Here is a 26840-nt window from a genome sequence, read left to right on the forward strand (position 1 = left end):
ATAATTAAACTTACTGTACTTAGTTACTGTAAAAACGTGCAAGCTCAAAGCTGCAATTAAAATTCATAATGCTCAATGAATAACATTTTACAGATTACAATTTTCTCCATCGAAACATCCATAAGAGGGCTGTAAAACAGTTCTCTTCCGCTAAATTAGCTCAGAACCATAAATTGAGAATTCTACCATTATTTCTGCTTTTTTTCTTACCAGATCCGTTAGTGTGAGCAGTTTCTTAGTTATCTCCCTAGATACTAAGCAGTATGTAATGAGAAATTTAAAATTATTGGGCCATTTCACAGTATTTTGTCCAAATGCAGTCCAAAACATGACGCTTTTTTTCCATAACTAATTAATTAACTCTTTGATTAGCACAAAATTTTATTTTGAGTTAGTCCTATTAACACACAAACTCAAATTAAAACAATGATAACCAAGCAGCAAGTTAAATAGTGATGACAAAAAAAGTGTCATGTTGGGACTCTAGGTCCCAATATACCCAATATATATTGTATAAAATACTGTATAATGGCCCTATTACAAATCTTTAATTATTTTTCTACTGTCTTATGCAATTCATATTTTTTTTAATACTTCAAATATTTAATTGCCAAGTGTCAGTGTGCAAATCTCCGTTCAACATTTTTTTTTCTCTCTCTTATTATTTACTATATAAAGAGATATAACTGCTTTTTTTTCAAATGTTGTTGCTAATTTTGAAAGTGTCATTTTGTGAATTATTGATTTCTTTTGGCAGAGGTTCTCAAACTTCAGACCTCCGCAGACCCCTACCCCTCCAAAGGCCCCGACTAACTAAAAGTGAGGCCCAAGGCCCACAATAATTTGGAGGCCCCCTGAAGGCTATTTAAAAAATGTGTGTATTTTTTGTATAGTTGTAATGGCTATGCATAATTCTTTAAGTAATTTGGGACCCCTTAGGAAGAGGGGGCCCCAGGCCCAGTAGGCCTGTGCATTAATCAGGCCCTGCCCCTCCAAAAAAATTATGAACTTCGCGGAATACCCCCCCCCCCCCCCCCCCCCCCGCGGAAAGAAAAATTTTTTTTATCACAAGTTAAATCTTTTTTTTTCTAATATATTTTTGCATTTATATATATATATATATATATATATATATATATATATATATATATATATATATATATATATATATATATATATATATTTTCCTTCAAATTTATTTATTAATTGTTCTGTATTTTTCCCACTAATTACACTTGCACCAGTGCTACAACCTACCCCTCTTGATCATCAGTTCACCTCATACTAACTACAACAGAATACAGCAGGTGCAGGTTCAATATAGTATGAAGTATGCTAAAAATATCAATGTATTCTGAGCAAGAGCACTACATATTTCAGGCCTTGAGGATTTGACCTGAATGAAAGGATGATTGCCCAAAATTTGGTGACTGTATGACAGTCTCAAGTGTCAAACATTTACTTTCACTTCAAATGATTTTGCTGACTAAATGCAATCATACAGTGTAATAAATTTATAAAACAGCAATACTCCAGAATTATTAAAATCAACAACAAACTATAGCATTTGATCTATTTCAGCCTTTGCTTAAAATTTTAGTCTTGAAAATTTTGGAGCAAAAATTTTATTTGAAGTATATAATATTCCAGCTTTAAAACTGAGCCTCAATGTTTGCACTTGTTTAATGTAGTTTTATAACAATTTGAGCTCTGTCATGTACCCAAAATTAATTATTGTGTTTTGTGCTTACTTCTAAGAGTTCCACGGGGGGAGGTACTACTGCGTCCTGCATGTACTAAGCAAGAATTTTTTTATTCCTCATAAATGAGCTTTCTTTTTGAATTAAAATATGGTTACTCATTCTTCAATCTCAATTATATTTAATATTTCAGTTGGATAGCACCCCAGACCCCTTGGCATGGGCTCGTGGACCACAGTTTGGGAAACTCTGTCTTAAGGTTTTATTTAATTACTATACTTTTAAGGGTGTTAAATATTAGTATGTTTTATTTTTGACATTTATGCCAAAATTTTTGAACGCTTTGTAGATTATTATGCTCTTTCCTTCAATCTCTCAGTTGGTGAATGACAACAATTAGTTGAGTTTCATCATGGATCTCAACATACCTTTGTTCTCAATTGTAGTCCTTCTGGTCCCCATCTCAATTTGCACCCTATTGTTGTGGTATCCGTAGTCCCTCCCAAGTTGCAGCATTAGTAACAACAAGTGCAGTGGTGTTATGTTTGTGGGCATGCATTCTAAAAACTATCTTATATTTTAGAGTTTGAAAAGATTATGGATGAGACAGAAAATGATGGAGTTCTCCTACATTGGTTTCGATTTGATCTTCGCTTCCATGATATGCCCGCTCTTAAATCTGGGCTAAAGGTGTTGTTTTAAATTTTTTTTTAAATTTGAACACTTGGTTTATTTATTTATTTTAATACGAGTCAGGCACAAAAAATAGCATGAAGAAAAAGAAAAATACAGTATAGTCAAGTCTCAACATGATTGAGAGACAGGGACAGATACCAAAATAAATTTTGTAGTGGGCCCTAGAAATTGAACCCCCCATGTGTTTGAAACAAAGTTTTCAGGACTTTATTTTTAAATTTTTTTGGACCCCTTAAGGCCAATTAATCTACTTTTAAGTGCATTTATGCATTTCATGAATACACTTTGAATGTGGAAGTAAAATATCTTTAACTTTTCTAGCCAATTAAAGATTAAACCCTATATAATTTCACTGACATGCTATAAAATGAGCGGTTTTGATAAGGAACATTGTCATAATCCCCAAAGCAGAATACTTGACGATGTTCAGCAACGTAAAATCATTTGACGACAATTGTTCTGCAAGTACTTCAAGCATTGCATACACAAGCAAATCAACGTGATCTTTTCCACAAATCGGGAGCCCTAAATCAAAATCCTTTCATACAGTTTTTTTTTTTTTTTTTTTTCAGTTTTTATAACTTCACCGCTGCTATGCATTTCTGTAGAACCTAAACCAATTGAAATTCTAGAAAAATATTTTACATGCTTTCTAAAATGCATAAAAAGAGCAAAGATACAAAATTTTCTAAAAATCTGAGCCCAGGTGTCAAACCACGTTCTTTTGGTTAATTTTACATGGCATAAAAGATAAATTAAAATAATGTTAATAAATGAATAAATTACTGAAATAATAAGTAAAACGAGTCGAATTAGGGTAGCAAATAATAAAACACTTCAAAACATTCTAAATAACTGAAATATTTTCAGGATGCAAAAGGATTGAATTGTCAAACAAGACACGCAATTTTCGTCGATGGACGTTGGCATGTATCCAAAACATACGTTTATGGAGGCAATTGCAGCGGATGAAGGTCGATTGAGAAAAGAAAGAGAGAACCAAAAACGCTAGAAAAATCAGAATCTTTTCAGATTTAAAATATGAAATTTATGCAGAAGCTGCAGATTTTCTACAAATATTTTCCAGCTCAAGATAGAACTTTGCACAAATTCTGCAGATTTCTCTAAGCTCAAAGTAAATCTTAAGTTCTTGCAGATGACTTATAGAATTCAACATTTTTTGCGAGTTTTCCGCCAAATTGTTGTAATTTCCTAGACTTTTAGATTTTCTTCTAATTTAAAGAAATCTACAGAATTTGTGCAAAATTTTATCTTGAGTTGGAAGATATTTGCAGAAAAACTGCACTTATTTACTGCAGAATTTTCACCGAAATCTGTAGAATTTCTGCAGAAAATTTGTCTGAGTTTTTCTCTCACATTTGAGCAGAATTGTTCTGCAGCTCAGGCATCTGTTCTGCGACGTACGTCGCAAATTTAGTAGTATTCTGCTTTGGGGGTCATAATGATTATAACACGAGAAGAAGCTAATTAATCAAACTCATATTACGTTTCAGTTTTAATAAAGTATTGTATAATTAAGAAAATCATAACTTCATAACATTAAGTTTTATTAATGAATTTAGAAACTTTCTATGTTAATTTCAAAGCAGTTGCTTGTTTGTTTTAAAACCATGATAGCCTTGAGATTAGGGTTGTCATATTTTGTCCACCTTGAAAAAACCGTCAAACCACAAAATGTCATTTTTGTCCATTTTGTCCACTTTTTCGGTAAATTGAAAGTTTTTAGTTAAAAGTTTGAAGTTTGTAAATAATCAATAATTATGCAGATTCTTCCTATTCAAGTATTATTTTAATATAAAAATAGCATACTTAAATATGTATATAAACAATTGATTGTAGAATATTTTAAAGTGAAAATGAAAAAAGTAAGATCAGGAAGTTCATGTAAGTGTGTATATAAATCAAATGAGTTGAAAAATAAATTATAATGCATGTAATAGCATTTATAAAAGCAAACTCATCAGCTGTAAATTTTAAAATATTTATCTCTGATATGGAGATTTTAAAGGTTGGAGTCTCAAAACATTAAAAATCATATTTAAGAAAAAAATACTTGATATCAATAAAGGAAATGTTGAGATGAAGTGAAATCTGTTCTTGCAACACACATACCAATGTGATGATCAGCAACAGGCTCTGACTAGGCTGTTCCTAGTCAATTTATTAGTCCCCAATGAAGATAAATGATGGTCCTTTTAAAGCTATCTACCCCTTGCTTATTATAGCCTCTTCCGTTACAATGTTCTGAGTACTCACAACTCTACTAAAGTAGTAATTTTTCTTAATTTGTATGACATTAACATATCCATGAAAATATGCAGAGTACATAAATATTTTACCATGGAGCAGGGGGGGCAAGCCTATGCATTGCACAGGGGCCCGGGAAGCGAACCTAAGATAAAGATAAATCCCCCCCCCCTCCTAAAAAACTTTTTAGTTTGAAGGAAGTCTTTCTCCTAGAGTTAAGATTAATAGTTAAGATTATTAGTTTTCAATCGAAGTGAATTCAGTGAAAGTGATCAGGCTCAAAGTGAGAATTTCTACTTGTCTTTATCTTCATAGCACACTATCGACGCCTTGAACAGAATTTTTTTTTTTTTTTTTGCGTGAATTCGAAGGCTGAAAAAAATTTTTCTTTTTGAAAACTAAACCGAATTTTGGTAAAATGGAAAAGGGACAAAAAAAAAAAAAAAGACTTATGAATATAAGCACTTGCATTTTCAGCGTTTGAAACTCAAAACATAGGCAAACGACGCAGTTCGATGAAAAGATTTAAAATATGAGTTGATTTAGTTTTGAGTACTGTGATACAAATTGAAACTAGTTCTAGTGTTGTTTCTAGAGTAAAAACAGGGAGAGGGTGATTGGGGGGCACTTTGAAAGATGTTTCCTCATCAAAGTGTATAGAACGCCCTTACATATCTAAAAAGGGCACAGTTATGTCACCATTAATTGGAATCAGGGCTGGATTTACCTATAAGCTAAACAAGCTATAATAACTTAAGTCCCCCACCATAGGCGGATTCACGGGGGTGCCAGGAAGTGCGCCTCACCCCCAACATTTTTGGCAGGATTTTCGGAAAAAAAAATTTCATGAAATATATTTTATCAGGAAAATATATGTATATATTTCATCAGGAAGTTTTCAAATCAACTTATGTTTTTCTATTGCCACAATGCAGGTTAAGTTACTTGAAAGCAATCCAAAATATACAACTATATGTAGTTTATTGCGTAACACGCTCTTGTCACCTCCCTACACATCGCCAGTGAGAGGGCAATTTTGCTACGTATTAAGAACAAGTATTTTTATCCATTTAGAAAAGAAAGATAAAGAGCAATTATATGTATCAAATAAACATAATTCTGAAATTATTTATTATTCAGTGCTGTATTATGGAACAATTGTGTACTCTGCAATTGGGTATTTATTGGTATATCATTATAATTTTTTTTTCTTCCAAACAACTATGGCAGAAAATATGACAATTGTAATATCCTTTCTCAACAACGATACAAGATACAACGAAGTCCTTACACTTCATTTCAGTCAAAAGTGCTATATAACAGCCCCTCCCCCCTCATGATATCGTTGCACCTCCAGAATTCACAGCCTAAATCCATTCATGTCCCCCGCTTTTTTGGGGGCCCCTAACTCTCAAAAAAATTGCATGATTCAATCCTAAAAAAAGGAAAAATACTTTAAAAAATGAATTTCCTTTTCACGTGCTTAAAAACCTAAAGAACTTGGGACATTTTAAACTTCTTCAAATCCGAGAAGGGGGAAAGGGATGAAAAAATGTGCCAAATTCAGCTCCTCGCTACATTCTGCATCAAAAATGTAAAAATATATGGTTGTGACGTTCCTGCAACATATTGCTTGCTTGAGATACATTTTCGTGACTAGCATGTTCACATTTTACTATTTATTTAAACCTGAGCTCCGTATTTTGAAAGTTATTTTTTTATTGCCTGCTTTTATATTGCTTCTATTGCATACTGTCAATCTGTTTCCCATGAGAACTACCTCTATTCCTTTTCAATTTCTGCACTACTTGTTATTTAAAAATTCAAGTAGTGCAGAATAATGGGTTTCTTACTAAGTTAGAATGTAAAACTATATGATCACGTATTGAAATATCAGAGATTGGAAAATGCAAATGAACTGCCTTGAATAATTTTAATTGTTCTAGAGGCCTTGAAAATAACTTAAAACGTTTCTGATACTGCTTGAAAAGTGCTTCAATTTTATTTCCTATCAGTTTTATAAAGTATGATTTGTCCAAATGGTTAGGCTGTTATTTTCTCATTACGTAATTTCTAAATATTTCCACCATTTCTTTTAAAGCGTATTTTAATCTTGACCATTTTTCAGTTAATTCAGTGTTCCATTTGTTGGTGAGTTGATAAGGGATGATAGAAAACTAATTATACCGAGAGTTTATGTGAGCAAGTGACAATGTGTCATCGTTTCTCCCTCGTCTCTCTTCCTCTCTGTCGATTAATATCAGCGATTTGTCGAAACATAAGCAGTTTGTATTTTGTATTGTCGTAGTTTGCAAAAGAGTGTAAAGTTTAAGAAATTTTTTGTTTCCTTTTTTCTTTCCTCATGGTTTTGTAGTTCCTATTATACCGTATAAGGCCTCAAAATGCAGAATGTTTTAGTGTATTTTTCAAAAATTTTCCTGGGGGAGAAACTCCCTAAAATTGGAGATATTCTACCCTTAACCCAAAGGAGATCCCTGCATCACTCTCCTGATATCCCTCCTCCTACAAGGAGATAAAAAAACACAGACAGCAGAAATGTTTTTTATTTATTTATTCATTTCTGTTAAGTACACACAGACATGTGAAGGAAAAGACACATTGTGAGGAAAAAAATATAAAATGGCCTGTTTTGCTATCGACATCAAGTTGTCCAAGCTGCAAAAAGGGTCCCCCATACTTAAAACCGCAAATCAATTTTAAATATTTCTGTGAAAACGGAGCCTAGAAAAAGGAGGTTAAAAATTAAGTAAAAAGTTAGGGGCCCTGAAGAAAGTTGCATAGGAACCCATAAATCCTGTCAACGTACCTGCTATGGGGTGACATCAATAAAAACTTGAGAAATATAACAGTTATAAAATGTTTTTAGTCTATAAAGCTTTGTTTTGTACGTGTGTCTCTAAGCATTTCATTTGGCTTTCCCATTGAGTTAAATTTCTACTATTGTACATAATAGTCTAATCATGCCCAATTGCTTATTCACATTGTTAAATTTTATTAGTTTTTAGTGAATTGTAATCTAAAATTAGTTGCACCAATGAGTAATTAATTTTTTTTAGATTTATTGAATTCCAAAGTTAATCATTCTATTTTAATTAAATGATTAATTCATAATAGAAAATGTATTAGAATTATATACTAAAATTTTATTACACCATAACAATAAATTTATGAATGGATAATCAGTTTATTTTTCATTTCGTCCAATTTCTTTCAATGAATTTTTACAAAAAAGTGGACAAAATAGCAACCCTGCTCAAGGGCGCCCATATAGGGGGGTAAGTGGGGGCTCAAGCTCCGCCCTAGAAATGAGAACTTCCTTGCTTTTAGTGCTTTTTTCTTTGCAAAAATGTATAAAAATTTCTTTTCCAGCCATTAATGAATAAGTTATTAAAAATGTCAAATTTTAATATCTCTAATCTGTACTGAAATTGGTTTCCATGGGGAAAATATTATGCTAAACCATGGGGGAAATTTTTGAGCCCCCCCCCTTTACATTTTGCATATGGGCACCCTTGACCCTGCTTGAGATAACATTATTGTACTACATGCTGTTTAAATTAATATTATAGTTAAGTATGCTTTTTGTGTATTGTGCTCTTTTTAAGTAACAGTAAAACAAATTTTTTATGTTATAGAGAAATGAATTTAAAAAGAATGAAATTGTTAAATTAATTTATCCATTTGGGAGCAGCACAGGCATCCCCCCCCCCCTAAAATCCACTGCTGGCGAAAGATGCATTCCAAAACCCCTCGCGAAGTCAAACTTTCAAGTTGTGAAAAAAGGTATACAGTTTAACCTCTATTTAACGATTGTCAAGGGACTGAAAAAAGTTATATCGTTAAATCGAGGAGCTATGTACATTCAATGCAGTCAAATCCGGACCAGTGAAATGTATCATTGAGGAAATCATTGAATTGGGTGCCGTTAAATCGAAGTTGTACTGTAGATTCAAATGTTTTATTACCTTACCCAATTATTTCAGGCATTTTTAAACACCCCTCAAGCTGCTTTAGACCATACCTTAACAAAATATGTTCTTCCGTTGATTCTGTTTTTTTTTTTCTTTTTTTCATAAAGAGCTGAATTTTTACTGTACTTTTACAAAAAACTGCATTATTCAACATAAAATACTTTTACAATCCACAAAATCAATGACTAATGAGTGAAAGAGATAATTTTGCTTTCTGGGTTTTAACACTTAATGTATGGGTGTGGAATGTGCTTTGACAAAGTACTAGTAAATTAACTTTTACGTTACAAGTTACAAAGATATTTTTTTACAGACAAAATATGCATAAACTGTTATTGTCATTTACTTGCTTAGTTTGTATTAACATTTATTTCTTTTTGTTAGAAATGCTTCAGTCTGTATCCAGTTTATATTTTTGATGAAGAGGACATCATTTCTCAGAAGTTTGGATATAATCGTCTCAGATTTATTTTGGATTCATTGAAGGATATCAATCATAAATTGCAAAAACATAATGGAAGGTAAGCTCTTAATAGCTTTTTGTAGGGTCAGGTGTGGTGGAGCGGGTATCTGAGGTGGAATGGGTAGTTTATTAATCTTTCGAGTTACAGAAAAGAAAAATAATGTTTTTAAGAATTAAAAGCATTCATGTTATTTGCAATAGTTTGACTTTATTTTGGTTCAAGAAAAAAACTGATTGGAAACATTCAGTTTAATGGCAGTCTTCTTGTAAGTTACACTGCTCGGCATTGAAAATGCAACACCAAGAAGGAGTGTTCAGAAATTTATGCGAATTTTAGAGTAGACGTATATAACTGAGTTATGTAAATGATGTGAAATGCGCAGCTCTCCGACGCACGTGAAGTAAGATATAAGGGAAGGAACTTGCAGAATGGACAATATTGGTGTCGTTATTTCTGACTGGAGAATTATCGAAGAAATTTTGTTTTTGTCTTGGAGGATACGTGTAACACGAGGGAATGCCAGGCCGCCATCAACGAAGACACTTCCAGCAGATAGACGATTTTACGAGGGGTATGGTGATCAGACTGAGAAGGGGAGGTTGGTCCGTACGCCAAATCGCAGCTGATACCCACATGGATGCGAGCATGGTGCATCGGCTGTGCCGAAGATGGTAGAAACAACGAAATGTGGCAAGATTGAGGGGTGCAGGAGCAGCCAGAGTGACGTTAGAATACGTGGATCGATGCATCCACCGACAAGCTGTAGCAGACCCACAAGTCACTTGTTCCTCGATTCTGCTGCAGGTGCAAGATACTGTGAATGTTCCCGTGTCAACCAGAACCATTTCCCATCATTTGGTCGTATGCAGGCGCGTATCCATGGGAGAGGAACTAAGGGAACGTTCCTCCTCCAAAATCCCAAGTGTACCTAAAATTTTTCAGAATAGAATACAGGAAAATTTCTCCGTTTTTTAAAGCTTGAACTTGAAGAAAGGCATTAGGAAAAGTGAGGAGAGAACTGTGAAAGCGGATCCAAAGAGGGATCGGAAAGTTCTTTTAGAACGTGAACTGAGGAATCAGGAAAAGCTATTGGAGAACAGCTAAGCGGATCCACGGAGGGGAACAGGGAGGGAATGCTCCCCCCCCCTTTCCCCCGAAAGCTCAAAGATACCTAAAAAATTTCACAACAGAGTGCAGGAAAATTCTTCTGTTTTATAGAACTTGAAGAAAAGCTTCAGGAAAAGCGATTAGAAAATAGCAGAAGCGGGTCCACGGAGGGACACTGGAGGAATGTTCCCCTCACCCCAAAATCTCATATGTACCTAAAAATTTTCACAACAGAGTACAGCAAAATTCTTCTGTTTTTTAGAACTTGAAATTGAAGAAAGGCACAAGGAAAAGTGAAGAGAGAATTGCAAAAGCAGATTCCAGGAGGGGAACTGGGGAATGTTCCCCTTTTTCCTGAAAAAAATCCCAAATGATCCTAAGACTGTTCAGAAAACAGAGCACAGGAATTTTTTTTCTGTTTTTTAGAACTTGACGAAAGGCTTCAGGAAAAGCAATTAGACAACAGCGGAAGCGGAGGGGAATCCACGGAGGGGAACTGGGGAAATGTTCCCCTCCCCCCAAAAAATCCCACGTGTACCTAACAAATTTTAAAACCGAGTGCAGGAAAATATTTCTTCTGTTTTTCAGTACTAATCTTTTAAAATAAGTCTTTTTGAACACAAACCTGTTTAAACTGTCTTTTGTATTTATTTCGTGTAGAGTATTATTATATATAAAGCTTCCACAATTTAGTGGCACAACCAGAGGGGGAGGGGAGTACCGTCCCAGAAGCCAGCTTAGAATGTTTTTAAAAACATTTATTATAATTAAAGAGAAGAATAGAACGTACCTGGGGAAAACGAAGTTATTTTAATAAGAGGTGAAAAATGTTGCGAAAATAATCTAAATTTCTATTGAAAAGAACCTTGAAAATTTTCAATCGTGGCAGATTATTGATCAGTTAATTATATCCCGCACCCCCTATTTCTTTTATCCTCCTTCTTTTTTTTTTCTTTTTTTCTTTTTCCTATTCGGTTTAAAAATAAGAAAATCTTCAAAATGCTATGCTTTGGAAGTATCCTTTCCCACGCCCATTGGCGTCGTCAGCTGAAATTTATTGGGGGGGACCATTCTGACACTTTCATTTTCAAGTTGTATCAAGAAAAATGCGTGTATATATATATATATATATATATATATATATATATATATATATATATATATATATATATACAGATGGGGGACAAAATAATATGAACACCTATGAAAAAGTATGCCGTATTTCACACCTATAGTACAGTCACGCCACCTGCGACAGAAGTCTGCCACCTGGTGAGCGTGAAGAGGAACCTATCAGTGTCTCAACAGTAGTGACAAATACTGCGTGCTTGGTTCTAAATTTCTGTAATAAGTTGAGATGTCAGACCTTACAGAGTTCCAAACAGGAATGATTGTTGGGGCACATTTAAGTGGAGCATCGGTTACAGAAACAGCAAAGCTTTTGGGGTGTGCAAGAGGTACGGTGTCAGAGGTTATGACAGCATACACCAAAGAAGGTAAGACGACGTCTTCAAAGCACCACAGTGGCCGAAAGTCAAAGCTTGCTGATAGGGATAGAAGAGCTTTGAAGCGCATAGTAGCCGAAAGCGCAAGCAATCCTTATCCGAAATAACATCTGAAATGAACAGCCATCTCCAGGACCCCGTTTCAACAAAAACTGTCAAAAGGGAACTTCATGCTGCGAACATTTATGGCAGAGTGGCAATTCGAAAACCTTTGGTGACAGCAACTAATGCTTTCAAGCGACGCCAATGGTGCAGAGACCACAAAGTTTGGTCCCCACAGATGTGGCAACAGGTAATATGGTCAGATGAATCATCATTTACCCTATTTCAGACTGCCGGGCGCATTTATGTCTGGCGAACGCCCTCAGAAGCCTTTAATCCTGAATGCCTCTTGCCGACTGTGAAGCATGGGGGTGGCTCAATTATGGTATGGGGTGCGATATCTTGGCATGGTCTTGGGCCACTTGTTATTCTGCATGGGCGTGTCAAATCTAATCACTATTTGAGCATTCTAGAGGATCATGTCCATCCGTTTGTCCAGACTGTGTTCCCTGAAGAGCGACCGATCTTTCAAGACAACAACGCCCCCATACATACTGCCAGATGTGTCCAAGAATGGTTCGAAGAGCATGACAGTGAAGTTGAACATCTCGCCTGGCCCCTCAGTCTCCGGACTTAAATATTATTGAACATTTATGGGGATATTTAGAGTCCAAACTTCGTTCCCGATTTCCACCTCCATCCGGACTTTCGGAATTAGAGACCATTCTTCAGGAGGAATGGCTTAATATTCCTTTAAATGTCGTCCATGACCTTTATGCATCTATCCCCCGTCGCATTCAATCTGTTCTTCAATCAAAGGGTGGTCAAATCCCCTATTAATAAAGATTTTTCCTTATTTCACAGGTGTTCATATTATTTTGTCCCCCATCTGTATATATATATATATATATATATATATATATATATATATATATATATATATATATATATATATATATATATATATATATGAGATAAAAACTTGACATCAAATAGAAATGGGTTTACATTTAAGACAAAATTTTTAAACAGGTACATCTTGATTTACATATTTACACTATAAGAAAAAGAAAAATAAAGTCCACCAAATACATTTTTTCTAGACTGCACATGGGATACGAATATCCGTGCTATTTTTTGTGATCAATTTCATCCGAGATATTTTTGTGAATGTAACATAAAGCAACATGATTTAACCGCTTTTGTGTCATAGTCGACCTTAGATACATTTTGAGCTTTCTTGAGCAACGCACTAAATCTTCTTTCAGCTTCACACGACGAAGCGGGGCACACCAAAAGCTGCTGCACCAAATTTTCAACATTTTGAAACAGACCCCTAACTTCTTTAACGGCTGACGACAAAGCTTTCTTTGCTTCATCTAAGCAGTTAACTTTAAAGTTTTTATGGAATAGTTGAAGCTCAGTTTTTAAAGCAGCCATTTCATTAAAATTTTTAAAAGAAGGAACATTAAAAAAAAAAAAAAAGTTGAACGCATTAGCTTTGATAAACTCATAATGTTAAAGTAATTCTTGTAAAAGCATACCTGATTAGCAGGCATTCAGGGGCTACATGATAGGAGGTCACTGTAACCTCCCATAAACTTTTCTTTCCCAGAAAATCTTGTCTGACGAATCCAAATTTCGAGTAGTTTTTCGTGAAATATTGCATTAAAAAGATACTCTCATTAGATGTACAGTGGCTCCCAAAAGGGTTCGTACACCTTGAAATTTTGCACTAAAACTAAATTAACGCAAAACTAAATTCGAATATGAAGTCCAATTTTTTTTTTTTTTTTTTACATCACAACTGATTTTATTTTTGAAATTTGTCAAAAAACGAAGAGATAGAGAAACACTACGCCACAAAAGTTACCGTAAGCTGAAATATTTTTTAATAAATTCATGACTAAAATTGTAACAGGTAATCTTTTTTAAATTATTTTTGCATTGTGTTGACACTGTAAAGTCATTTGGCTTGAATTTGTTGTGCATTTATTCCCTAATATTCTGCTTATTATTTTTAAATGGTTGGTATTCGTGAAAAAGCAACAAAGAGCATTCGAAATTTGATTTTTCCCCCCTCACAGTAGTGGTAAATTGGTTTGAAATCTCTCTGAATTAGTTAATGTATACCATTCTATAGTAAAGTGCTTAATAAAATACTTTTGAGAACGGAATCAGATCAAAAGAAAGGTTAGAAAAAGTCAACCGGCAAAGCTAACAAACCGTGATCGGAGATTTACTGTAAAAACAATTATGAAAAATACACATTTGAGTGCTGTAAAAGTTTCTGCAGAATTTAATGAAAAATTTCGCGCTTAATTTTCTCCTAAAATTGTTCGCCAAGTTCTCTGATTAGCTGGATCAAATGGGACCTTTTTCCCGCAGAAATTTTCTCGTTCTTGCAAAAAACAGAAAGCTTACGCTTTCCGCTGCAAAATCAATGTTAAATAAGCTCAAAATGTTTTGGAATAACGTCTTACTTACAGATGAAAATGAATTCAACATTTTAAGTTAAAGTGTTGTAATTGAAAATAGAAGAAAAAGTGAGGAATTTAATCTTAAAACTTAGTTGGATCAGTTAATCAGTACGGTGAAGGTGTTCTTGTGTGAGGGTGCATATCAGCATTAGGACTTGTTAGTTTGGAATTTTTTGATGAAATAGTGAATCATGCTGTTCATTTGAATATTTTGAAAAACAATTTGAACTATTAGCCCAAAATTTGGCTATCGGGAACAACTTTGTATTTTATCAAGATGAGAAGCACACGGTTTTCAATGTTTGCGTCTGGTGCCTCAAAAATTGTCCTTAATCTTAGAAATATCTCCTCAATCCCTAGATTTAAACTTAATGTAGCATATTTAGAGATATCTGGTGGCTAGTTTATGAAAATACGACATTGAAACGAAAAGCGAACTAGGAACAGAAAAACTCGAAGTGCGGTTGAACACTTACTCAGAAATTGAACAAAAAAAGAAAGGAAGAACAATGAAATCTATTCCCAGACTTTTAAAAGGTATTGTGGGTATACTGCACGAACTTAGTTAAAAGTTCGATTATTTTTCTAATGTATAGATATTTTTTCAAAATGTACGAAGACTTTTGGGAGATAAAGTTTCTGGCACTTTTTGATTATTGATTTCTTAAAAATCAAGTTTCATTATGTTATTAATATTTTTCGTGCAGTTTTGTTGAAAATAGATCATAGATCTTATAATTAAATACCTATTCTAAAATATTAATTTTAACCAATGGATAGGGGTGCATTTCATTGAAAATCGTAAGTGTACGAACACTTTTGGGAGCCACTGTAGGAATTTCATTCGGAAAATTGAAAAGTAACCCCATCTGAATGGTATAAAATCGGGGCGTCCCTACAGGCATTACACTTAACAGAATGGTACTTACCAATCATTGTCTTTTGCCTTTTTGAAGACGGTTCCGTGGGATGTTGATAGTGGCACCTGGATGTTGATGATGATTCAGTAGGTAAAAATTGCTCAGGTTCACTTGATGTAGAAGGTTTGCTACATTTTCTCGTTTTAAGCCACCTCTTCATAGTTGTAATCGAATGTGTAAAAAATGTATAATAAGTAAAATAGGAGCGCTCTTCAGGTCATCTACTCTCAAGGAAATCAAAAGATCACATGAAATTATCTTAATTTTTGTCGCACTTTTCCCAACAGGGGAAGCTTATTTTCTTTCTGTCTTTTTTTCTGGTCATCTTTGAGCTTCTTTTTTCGTTGGTCAATTGGAAGTGACATCACAGTATTCATCGTTCTGCTGGCTTACGATTTACTTTTGAAATAACCCTTTAATTTTTAGACTCCTCCCCTTTTTTTCCTGTAACGTAACGCTTTTTCGGTCAAATTTGAGATGCCGCAAACACTTTTAAGAAACCTCGCTTCGGTAAGGTACTTTGAAGCCACGTGTTGAATAGTTTTGAACACATGATGCGTCTCCTTTCCCTTTCTACCCCAAATTTAACCTTTGACCAGCAAAGTGGTCTTCTAAATTTCTTAGCATCCTTTGGTCAGGGTGTTCTTGCCAGCTGCAAAAAAACGCCAAAGAGGTCTGGTGTCTCATTTTGTTTTGGTAACATTGGGGTCGATATAAATTGAAACCAATTGGAGAAACAAACACTGCAAAACTCGAAACAGAACCTTGCAAGCGCCGAGAAACGAGATAAGAAAGAAAGGAGCCGAAACTCAGATCCCCGTCTTCTGCTGACTTGCCGAAAAAAAAGGGGGAGGGGAATTGTCCATCTGATTTCAGTATCTCAAAGTTTTAGTTGTTTCCCCCCAAATAGCAACAAATACGCTGGAATCACTTCCAAGCTGGGAACGCCGGGGACACGAGTTGTGTTTTCAATACGGGACCGGACATAGGATACTTTTTGTGAGTTAAGGCATGGCTCCCCCTGTTAACAATTTATTACCCCCGCTAACACATCTCTACTCTGTGAATGGTTGACATTGCACTCGGAAGAAAGTGTCACCTTTCTTGCATCCTCCACCGAAGCTATGCACAGAGAGCAGAGCAATGGTTTGTCATTGGATTTCACTTTCCGTTCACTATACACATCGCCTATTTTGTTATTATTTAGTTCTTTTTTTTCTTTTCTTTTTTTCGATGTTCATTTCGTTTTGTTTGATATGAATTAAACATGGTAAATTATGTATTATGCAACTGTTTAAAGTCTTTATTTTTTGTCTAAACAATAATAATTTCCTCCAAAATAATGAATTTCATCTTGACAATTATCGAGGGGGTCCGATTTTCAAATATTGAGGGGGTCCGGTTCTCAAATATTGGGGGGGGTCCGGACCCCTTGGACCCCCCGGCCGCGACGCCCATGCCCACGCCAAAACCTTTCAAGAGCTCTTCAAATCTCGTTTTCAGGCCTTCATTTTCGAAAAATTTCCAGGGGAGGACTGCCTAACACCTCGCACTCTAAAAACATCGAGAATCATTTAATGATGCTTTTTTGGAGCTTCAAGTTTGAAAAATAGCCGAACACCTTACGTTACCGAATATGGTCTACAGTCACGTGTTTAAGACGTCAATTACGAAAATTTCCGGACAAGCACCCCAATGCTCTCATAGGAAATCTAAAAATGAAAAAAATTACAATTTCGAAAATCTAAGGGGAGAGTGTTTAAATCCTTCGCCACAAATTCGCTTAAAAGCTTCGTTTTCTAAAACTTCAGTTTCGAAATATTTTTTGGGAAGAGCCCCAGAACTACATTGCTCGTAACATCACCAAAGTTTGTCTTTAATTGCGTTTTTGGAACTTCAATTTCGAAATATCGGGCAGAGAGGTGATCAATTTAGATCTATTCTACAAAAAAAAGAAAAAAAATATATCGGGGTAAGCCTCAAAAAGTCCCATTTCTTACCAAACTGTAAAACTGCTTTTTAAAACTTCAATTTGTAAAATTTTCCACCGAAGACCCCCCCCCCCTCCCACGAATTTTTCCTCCCAGTATAACCTCATCAGAGACCGTCCGGAACTGTTTTTAGGACTACAATTTCAAAAAATTTCCAGGGAAGAACCCCTGCATCCCGCTACCAGTCTTGCTCTGTATTCTGTCTATCATTTTGAAATTAAGATCATTTATTATTCCTTGCTGTCTCTGTCTTTTTTCCAAATTTCATCACTTTCTGACACTCCTTCTTGGTGTTGCATTTTCAATGTTGAGCAGCATATATTGTAAAAATCAAAACTAACTGATATTGTTGAATCCAAGGCCGTAGCCATTAGCCAAGATTTTGCTTTGTGGGGTGGGGATTCGTAAATTTTCGACAAAAAGTCGCCTGTCGCTATTATTTTTGAAGCATGTTGCGAATTGGTATATGTATGGCAATTGGGGGGAGGGGACTGGAAAAGGAAAAAAAATTAGAAAGAAGACAGCGGGGGGGGGGGGGGTTGCGGCAGGCGATACTATTGGTTGTTTTAATTTTGTCTTTTGAACAGTAATTTTACTGAATTACCAAAAGTTAAAGTTACTTTATCAAAATGTGAGCAAATGTTTTTTCAGATAATTTTAATTTATTATTATAATATCAGTTAATCAACATTCAATAATGTATAAGTTTTGTTGGTTCAGAAAAGGATGTGTGATGGTCATAAATGTACAATTACCAAAGATACCAATGACATGAAGACCTGTAATTGGCCCTCAAGTTGGACATGAAATAGTAATATGTACCACAAATCACTTTTCAAAAACATTTTTTTTTAAATGCAATTTCAGGCTACATTTGGTAGTAAGACTAGGAAAAAAGTTTGGTTAAGTGCACGCTCCCCTGGAAATTCTTGAAGCCTTAATAACGCATTTGGGACTGTCCCCTGAAAATTTTGTTATTGAAGTTTTAAAAACGCAATTTTGAGACACATGTTGACATGTTAGGGGAGAAGGTGGGTAACTAACTTGGAAATTTTTCAACGTTATAAGGTCTATGCGCTAGGGGAGAAGTAAAGGTTTGAGGGGGGGGGGTGTTCTCAAATTTTTGACAATAAGACTTTAAAAACGCAATTACAAATTTTCTTTGGGTGAATTTACAGGAAGGGGATGAAAATTTAGGAGCTTTCCCTTCGTAAAACACATTCTAAAGTTCTCTTCGACAACGTTAGACAAGGGAAAGAGGTAGCCTAAAGAAAATTGTTTGCAATCAAAGTCGAAGAAATATGATTTTTGATTATGTTTGGTATGATGGCATAAGGGATGAGTAATTGACAGCTGTCCTCCCATAAATTTTCAAAATCAAAATTTTGAAAATGCAATTTTAAGTTACCTTTAGTGATATTAAGGAAGATGGAAGGGATCGGGGACTCTGACCCAAAGGTTTTCAAAATTAAGGGCCTCAAAATACCGTTTTGGACTCTCTATGGGCTTGTCAAAGGGGTTAAAACCCTATTTTGGATTAGCGGTGTTTTTATTGCATAGGGCTATTCTGAGGTCAAAAAAGTAAGGAGCTGTGTGAAATCAAAGGCTCCATTTTTTTCCCCGTATATGCTTCTCCCCCAGAAAGTTTAAGATTTGTGGTTTCAAAAATACATTTTTGATGATCTTTGGTAACGTTGGGGAAGAAGAGATTTGTTAATCAAAGGCCATTTCGGGAGCTCACACCAACAATTTTTTCTTTTTAATTGTAACTCTAAAAATGCAGTTTCATAAAATTCCGTGATGAGAAGGAGAGATTCAAAGACCCAACTCCTGAGACTTCATTAATTTGTAGTTTTAGAAATGCATTTTTGATAATGTAATGGGAGGGGGTCGTTCAGAGGAGTTTTCCCTGGTCCTTTTATGAAATTTAATCTTTTAAAATATAATTGTCGATTATCACCTGTTATGCTATGAAGAGGGGTGTTCGGGTTGCAAACAGGCAGTTGACAATCTTTGGAAATGTTAGCAGGGCCCGATTAAGACGTCGAGGGGCCCTAGGCCAAACCCTTTTTCAGGGGCCCCTGTAATCAAACATTACCGTTTTTTCGTTAGGTAAAGCAATTTTAGCAATTTGGGGGCCCCTAAAGAGCGGGGGGCCCTAGGCCAAGGCCTAGTTGGCCTATTCAGTAATCAGGCCCTGAATGTTAGGGAGTAGAGAAGTTCGGGGCTATTCCTCCAGAATTTTTTGAAATTGAAATCTTAAAAACAGGATTGCAGACCATCTTTGGTAACATTAAACATACCGGCAATCTTTCCCAATTGAAGCTCCAAAAACATAATTTTGGTAGACTTTCAATGATGTAAGGGGGAGGAGTTTTCTATCTCCCTTCCAGAAACTTTTCGAAATTCAAGCCCTGAAAACTGAATTTAAGACAATCTTTTATGATGTTGGCAAGAAGGAAGTAGGGGGGGGGGGCGGAGAGATACTCCCCTCCCCTGAAAAATTCTTGAAGTTAGCTTTTAAAACACAAGTTTTAGTGTTTTAGAAGATCTTCGGTAATGTTCGTGGGAAAAAGAATTTGGGGGCACTCTTCGCTAATTTTCAGGGATGCTCCCATGGTATTTTTTTTTTAATTGAAGCCCTGAAAACGATAGACAACTTGAATTTTTTAGAGTTAAAGTTCAAAAAACAACATTTTTGGCGATTTTTTTCTCCAGCATGTAAAACTTTGGAAATTTGGTGGTGTTGGGGGGGGGGGGAGTTCTGACCCCTGGACCCCCTGCTTGCTGCGGCCTTGGTTTTTCAGGATTTTGTTTGAATTTAGAGAGCATTCTATTGCTGTTATTTTCATTGAAGGAAGTATCCTTTGTCAGCTGAAAAAAATCAGAATAGAAAAATTCCATAGATTTTAAGAATCATGTTAAATTTTTTTAAGTGGGGTAAAGTGGGAATAATATTAGGCTTAATGACTTAGGCTGTGGAATTAAAATTTTTTCTCATTAAAAGTTATTCTCTGAAGTAAGTTGTTCATTTCATCATAAGTTTCATACTTTGAAATCCTTATGTTATGGAGTTGCTTATGGTTGCAGTAAATCTAGTTTGATGGAAGATACCATCTTTAAAGAATGGTTCAAACGTTTTGCGAGACATCTGAAAAGACATGCAAACCAGCTGAGCTATGAAACTGAAAGCATGCTATTGATAATGAAATTATTATTTCCCTACCGTCTAATACACCTAGTACCATGCAATCACTAGACAATGCCAAAGCTGACTAAATAAATTGAAAACCAGTCTGATCAAACTCCCATTCCACTGAGCTTATGTTCAAGTACAATATCTATAGGAGATTGGGTGCTAGTTGAATACAGTATTAAAAAAATTGAAAATTATTTAATTACTCAAGTCCTGGAATCTTTATATACTTGTGCTTATGTTGTAAAAATTCTTAAGACGTCTTGATGGGTTATTTTTTCACCTTCTGCAATAATGCAAAAATAGAGATTGAAGAAGAACAGTTCATCAAAACCTAAGTCAGCCAATCCTCAATAATCATGTACATTATACCTTTAAATGCAGTGAAATTACAGACTACATTGTTCAACATATTTTTACCCTTATATTAAACTATATTTTTGTGGAAAAAATATAAATAAATACATGTTTTCACTCTGAAATTTAATTTAAAACAATACTACCCATTTCACCCCACCCCATGCATAGGCGGATTTATGGAGGGGCAGAGGGGGGCAATGTTTCATATATTGCTATTTATTCAACCCCGAATGCAGTATTTTGGAAATTCTTTTGTATTGATTGCTTTTATCTTACTTCTTCTGCAGATTGTCTATCTGTTTAGCATGGAAAAAAACACACACTACTTCTGTTTATTTCCGTTTTCTGCCCCACTTGCAACTGAAGAAAAGTTGTTGTCATAATAAATCTATGGTTTCTTTTTTCTTTTAAATTTAAAATAGCTATTTCTTACAAAGTTAGAACAGGGCTGTAAAAATTTACAATCAAGTACTAAAATATCAGAGACTGGAAAATACAAATGAAGTGCGTTAAATAATTTTATTTATTCTAGAGTCCTTGAAAAGAAATTAGATAAGTCTTTGAAAATCCTAAGCAAAGTGGGCTCTAATTACTTCTGCATATTGTTAATCTGTTTACCGAGAGAAAAAAAATGATACACTACCTCTATTCCTTTTGGTTTCCTGCATTACTTATAATTAAAAAAAGGTTGTTGTAATGAGAAATCTATAGTTAATGTTTTCTTTCAAACTTAAAATGGCTATTTCTTACAAAGTTTGAACAATACTGTACAACTATATAATCTAGTTATCAATTTCTATGTAAAGGCTTCAAAAATGTAGAATTTTATATCCATTTTACAAAATTTCCTCCGAGGGAGAAACCCCTGCTCCGCTAAAATTGGAGATATTCTATTTCCCACTTAAAAGGGAGCCTTGCATCACTCTCTTGATACCAGCTCCCTCTCTTAAGGTCAATTCAAAAAGGACAGCATGAAAGCACACATTAATGAAAACAACACATAAAAAAGTAAAGCATGGACTTATGCATCACAGGAAACAGACAAAAACATGGGAGTGGGGGGGGGGGCAGTAAAAATGTTGCTCAAAAAAAAATCCTGCCCCCCCCCCTTAGAGGAACTCAGTCCTAAATCCGCCTATGACCCTATGGGGTGGAATGGGTATAAAAGCAGACTTTGAAATAATAGCTTTTTCATTAAATAATAAAATTATTTCAGGAATAATAATCATGGATATATGAAGTGTATTGTTAAAATGTAAAAACTCACTTAAGGTTTTTTAATTCTTGGATATCAAATTTGAATAGTTTGATAATCATTTCAAAATTACCTGTTTTTATACCCATTCCACGCCACCTGACCCTATCTTGGAAGGATTTGAATCACAAGGGAAAGCTATTACGGGAAGTGGAATTCATGTTGAATTAATTTGAAGTTTATAAACATTTTAAATCACAATTGTAAAAAAAAATCATTTCTCCAGTGTTAATTTTTATACTAATTGAACAACAATTTAAATTTTCTTACATTACCTCTTAAAAATTAACCTATAGTTTTCTTATTTGCTTTTGGTTTTTACCCCTTTTTACTGTAGAATTTTGTGCAAAAAATGAATCACTTTAGAGAAGTTGTGAAGATGGAGACCTTTCCAAGCTGATACACGAATTATCAATTTTCAAACTGGTTTTCAGTTTTGTATTACTGTAGTTTAACTGTAATCAAACCTGCCAACTCTATTACTATTTCTTGGGAATGTTAATTTTTTTTGAAAATGTTCAATTTTTAGGGACAGATGTTTTAATAAAAGTTTGAAATTAGACGGCTAGAACAATAGTTGCAATGTTAACAGTAAGAAATAAATTTATAGGTAACTTTAGGGGAAAACATTATAATTACAGGAAAACTTACTTACACAGTGGTTACTATTTTTTTTTTTTTTTTTTTTGTTTATCACAAATGCAACACAAATTGCATTATACAAGCATATTCAGTAAAAATCTGCACATTTTTCATGTGGAAGTTTTCAACAAAAAAAAGGGAAGAAGTGAAGAAATTATACCTCATTTTGGTGCCTCTAAAATTTTGGTGCCGAGGTTCACGGTCCTGCCGGACCGTGCGTTCATCAGGCCCTGTACATACTAATTAAAAGCAGCATCCACGTATCATACCCCTTTGCATATCATCTAAGACTATTTTTTTAGCATACGAAAATGTGTTTTCATTAAGATGGACGAAGAAACAAAATTGGCGCAAGCATCTGGGAAATTCGGAAAAATGTACCTAATATTTGCTGTTCCAAATTTGGGGTCTGATTCTGTCTGTACATATCTTTTATGGGCTGTCTAAAAGTTATCATATTATGTTTTCTTCCTCAAAGGGTAAAAGTTTAGTACTTATTTATTTTTTAATACAATTTAGGTTGTACGTCTTCAAAGGAAAGCCTATTGATGTATTAAATGATCTCTTCAACAAATGGAAAATAACTCACTTGTCGTTTGAACATGACATTCAACCTTCTTGGGTTACATTTAAAGACAAGATCCATAAAATTTGTGAGCACAACAATGTCCAAATTATTGAAGGTGTATCTCGCACTTTATGGAAGACAGAGGATATTGTAGAAACTAATGGTGGTTCTCCACCCGTAACATATGATTTATTTTGTCAAGTAAGTAATTGTTAGTATTGAAGTAAAGGTTGTTTTTTAAGAGGTATGGAACTTTAAGTCGGGAGCACTGTTTGATCTGTGGGCCATTATAGTTGTCACTTGTTTTGTGTTTAGTTTGGTTTGCCATTTCATCATGAATAGACAACAGGGCAGTACAACACGCCACACAGCGCATGTCACAATTGATTTATTGAAAGAAACTTTCGGTGAACGAATAATTTTGCTTAATGGACCCGTGAATTGGCCTGCAAGATCATGCGATTTAACTATACTGGACTATTTTTTGTGGGGCTGTGTGAAGTTTCAGGTCTACACCAATAAGTCACAGACGATTGACGCCTTTGACAAGAACATTTGCCACATATCACTCACATACGGCCCCCATTGCTGCAAAAAGTGATAGAAAATTAGACTTCCCGATAAGACGTTATCCGAGCCAGCCGAAGTAGCCATATACCAGAAATCACATTTTAAAAAAAAGTCAAAGAATCATCTTTTGAATAAAGCCAAATTCATGGTGATTTATATCATTTAACAGTGTTTTATTTGAACCTAAAACTCTATACCTCTAAAAAAACACCCTTTATATGTTTGTAGTTTCAGAATTGGATTTTGAATCTTGACTACACTGCAAAAGTACTTATTTGGTTTTCAGTATTGTAATGTATAATTTTTTAAAATTTCTTTGCCTTTCTTCTGGAAAACAAGCTAGAATTAGTTTTGGTGCGTTTCTGTAAATTTACCAATCAAATTCAACATCAAGAACGAGACACCAATCGATCATTTGAGAAATGACTCCATTCCTAAAAATATGTAGAGAAGGAAAAAAAAGGCATGCGCCATATTTATGAGTTTAGCAACATTTCGGCTATATGAATGTATTTTTCAACAAGTTTTATGAAAGTGGAAGTAATTCTTTGTCTATATGAGGCCAAAAAAGAGTCAGCATTGTAAAAAACCTTTTGAAATTACCTTCTGCAACCAGTGGCGGATCTAGCCGATCATTTTGGGAGGGGCCATAAGTTTTAAGAACTAGTTTTATACTATCTTTAGAAATGTTAGGTGAGGAGGTGGATTACGGAATCTCCCTCAAAAATGTTTCGAAATTGAAATTTCCAAGTATTTTTTTTAAATTAGGGCCTTAGAAACGCATTTAGGCTATTTTTGATGATGTAAGAAGAAAGATAAGGGTGATGAACCCCAAAATACTATTCGAAAAAGAAGCTTAAAAACCGAAATATTCTGTCGTTATATGTTGAGAAATTTGGCGAGATGTAGGTGCTCTTCTAGCTCTTCTGCTGTCTAAGAATGCCCCTTTAGCCAATGTTTGCTGACATTAAAGGGAGGGTGAAGATGCTTAGAATCTCCCCTTCCTGGGACTATTTTGTCATTGAGACTAAAAATCCACTTTTAAGTTATATTTGGACGTATTAAAGAAAGGGATGAAAGATTCGTGACCCTCCAAAAAACCTCATTTTAAAGCTAGCGCTATTAATGAGGGAAGGGGGGAAGGTTCATATCAGAAATTGTTTCTAATAAAATCCCCAAAATAGACCATTTAAGCCGTTTTTAGGCAAGTTAAGGGATAAGGACTGGGTAAACTAATCTCTGTTGAAAAAAATTCAAAACTGAAGTCCTAAACTGCAATTTTTAGTTACTTTTCGTAACATTTGTTGAAAAACATGGGAAAAGAGGAAAAGTTTTGAAATTAAAGCCATAAAATCGCAAATTTAGGCTCTCTTTGGTCTCGTAAGCAACAGGTGTACTCTGAAAACATCAGCATTTAGAGATCGTCCAAGTGTCTACAGTTGCAATCAAGAAATGATGTTTACGATGAAGCAAATTTTTGGAAATAATAGCTCTGTTTTGAGGTGAGGGATATAATTTCTTTCTCAATCAATACCTAAATTTCTTTTGATGTAAAACTCATCTGTTAAATTTTGTTATGTTCTCAGATTATTTTCTATCTTTTTTTTTTCTTCTTAAATATTTCTTTCAATCACAAGGTTTTGGGAGGGGCCATGGCCCCCATGGCCGCCCTCTAGATCCGCCCCTCCCTGCAACATTTAATTTTCTTTATAATTTATTTAAACAAAGATTGCAGTCAGCATCTTGAGTGAAATAGTTTAATTCCTAATTTCACGTTTGCTGATTGAAGTTAGTTGATTTTGTTTTTATTATAAAGAATGCCGTACGTAATTTTGAAGAGCAATTCTTTAAAGTTTTTAGAATCAGTTAAATTTTTTAAAAATATCTTCCAAATCTGTTTCCGTTTTGTGATTATTTGACAGTGAAATGTCAATGTTGCAGCAGTAATTGCATTGAGGTGGTGGAAAAGTAAAAATTACGAGCTTTGCTTTCTTTTAACCCCCGACACACAAAAGAAGGGGGTTATAAGATAAGTTGACGTGTCTGTTTATCTGTGTGTATGTGTATCTATCTATCTGTGGCACTCAGGCGTCTAAACGGAGGGACCATTTTGGAAAAAAAAAATTGTTCGAAAGGAGAGTTGATCGAGAGTGTTCTTAGCTAGGTTGCGTCTTTGGATGACATTAATTGACAAAGATATTGATTAAAAACCTCTAAAAGGTTTTTCAAGATTTTTTTATGCAACCCTACTTCCACAAATTTTCCTCTGCATATCGCACATTCATGAAAATAAATGTTTCTTAAACATGGCAGAGCCCAGTCCATCTCCTTTTAGCCAGACTTTAGTCTTTTAATATCTGTTTTTAGTTGATTATTATTTTTAACCCCCAACACACAAAAGAAGGGGGTTATAAATTTGACGCGTCTGTGTATCAGTCTGTGGCGCTCTAGCACCTAAACTGGTGGACCGATTTAAAAATAAAAAAAAAATGTTCGAAAGGAAAGTTGATCGAGAGTTCTTAGCTAGGTTACATCTTTGGATGACATAAATTAACGATGAAGATATTAATTAAAAACCTCTTAAAGGTTTTTTACAATTTTTGCAGTGAAAATATATTTAAAAACTTAAACATTTAGTACCAAAAAAAAAAGAGTAATTTTTCCTACATCTGCTAGAATATGTTTGGAACTTCCTTGTTATATGCCATGTACAAACTTGCGGGGGGGGGGGGGAGGTAGAGAAAAAGAAAACACACACAAGTCACATGATAAAATGTTTTCTTTGTTTATTATCATTCTATAGTATATAATTTGATCATTAATCACCCAAAAGTAATACTTGAGTATTTGACTTATTGTATGCCCTGACTCAATTAGAACTCAGTACTGTTCACATAAAGTGGGGTTACTCAAGGAACTAGTTTAATCTAGATACTCCAGTTCTTTATGTTGAATCTCCTACTTTTTCATTCTTCAAAATTGCATTCATTCTTCAAAATTGCATTGAGAAAAATTAATTATTATTAACTCAGGAATGCTGCATGTACTGTGTGTATTCAACTGCCCAATTTATGGAAAAGTTTT

General features: G+C 34.6%; 1 protein-coding gene across 1 annotated transcript in view; it reads left to right on the forward strand.

Annotated features, from left to right (window-relative positions):
• Nucleotides 1-69: 69 nt before the first annotated feature.
• LOC129226783 (cryptochrome-1-like) overlaps nt 70-26840 on the forward strand; it is a 43316-nt gene continuing 16545 nt past the window's right edge. The window contains exons 1-5 of the mRNA XM_054861412.1: nt 70-223; nt 2284-2390; nt 9041-9177; nt 11655-11723; nt 23138-23387. Of these exons, the coding sequence (XP_054717387.1) occupies nt 2298-2390; nt 9041-9177; nt 11655-11723; nt 23138-23387 (549 nt within the window). The 5' untranslated portion in view covers nt 70-223; nt 2284-2297. The remainder of the gene's footprint in view (nt 224-2283; nt 2391-9040; nt 9178-11654; nt 11724-23137; nt 23388-26840) is intronic.

This window comes from Uloborus diversus, chromosome 7 (assembly GCF_026930045.1).
Source record: "Uloborus diversus isolate 005 chromosome 7, Udiv.v.3.1, whole genome shotgun sequence".
Taxonomy (NCBI): domain Eukaryota; kingdom Metazoa; phylum Arthropoda; class Arachnida; order Araneae; family Uloboridae; genus Uloborus; species Uloborus diversus.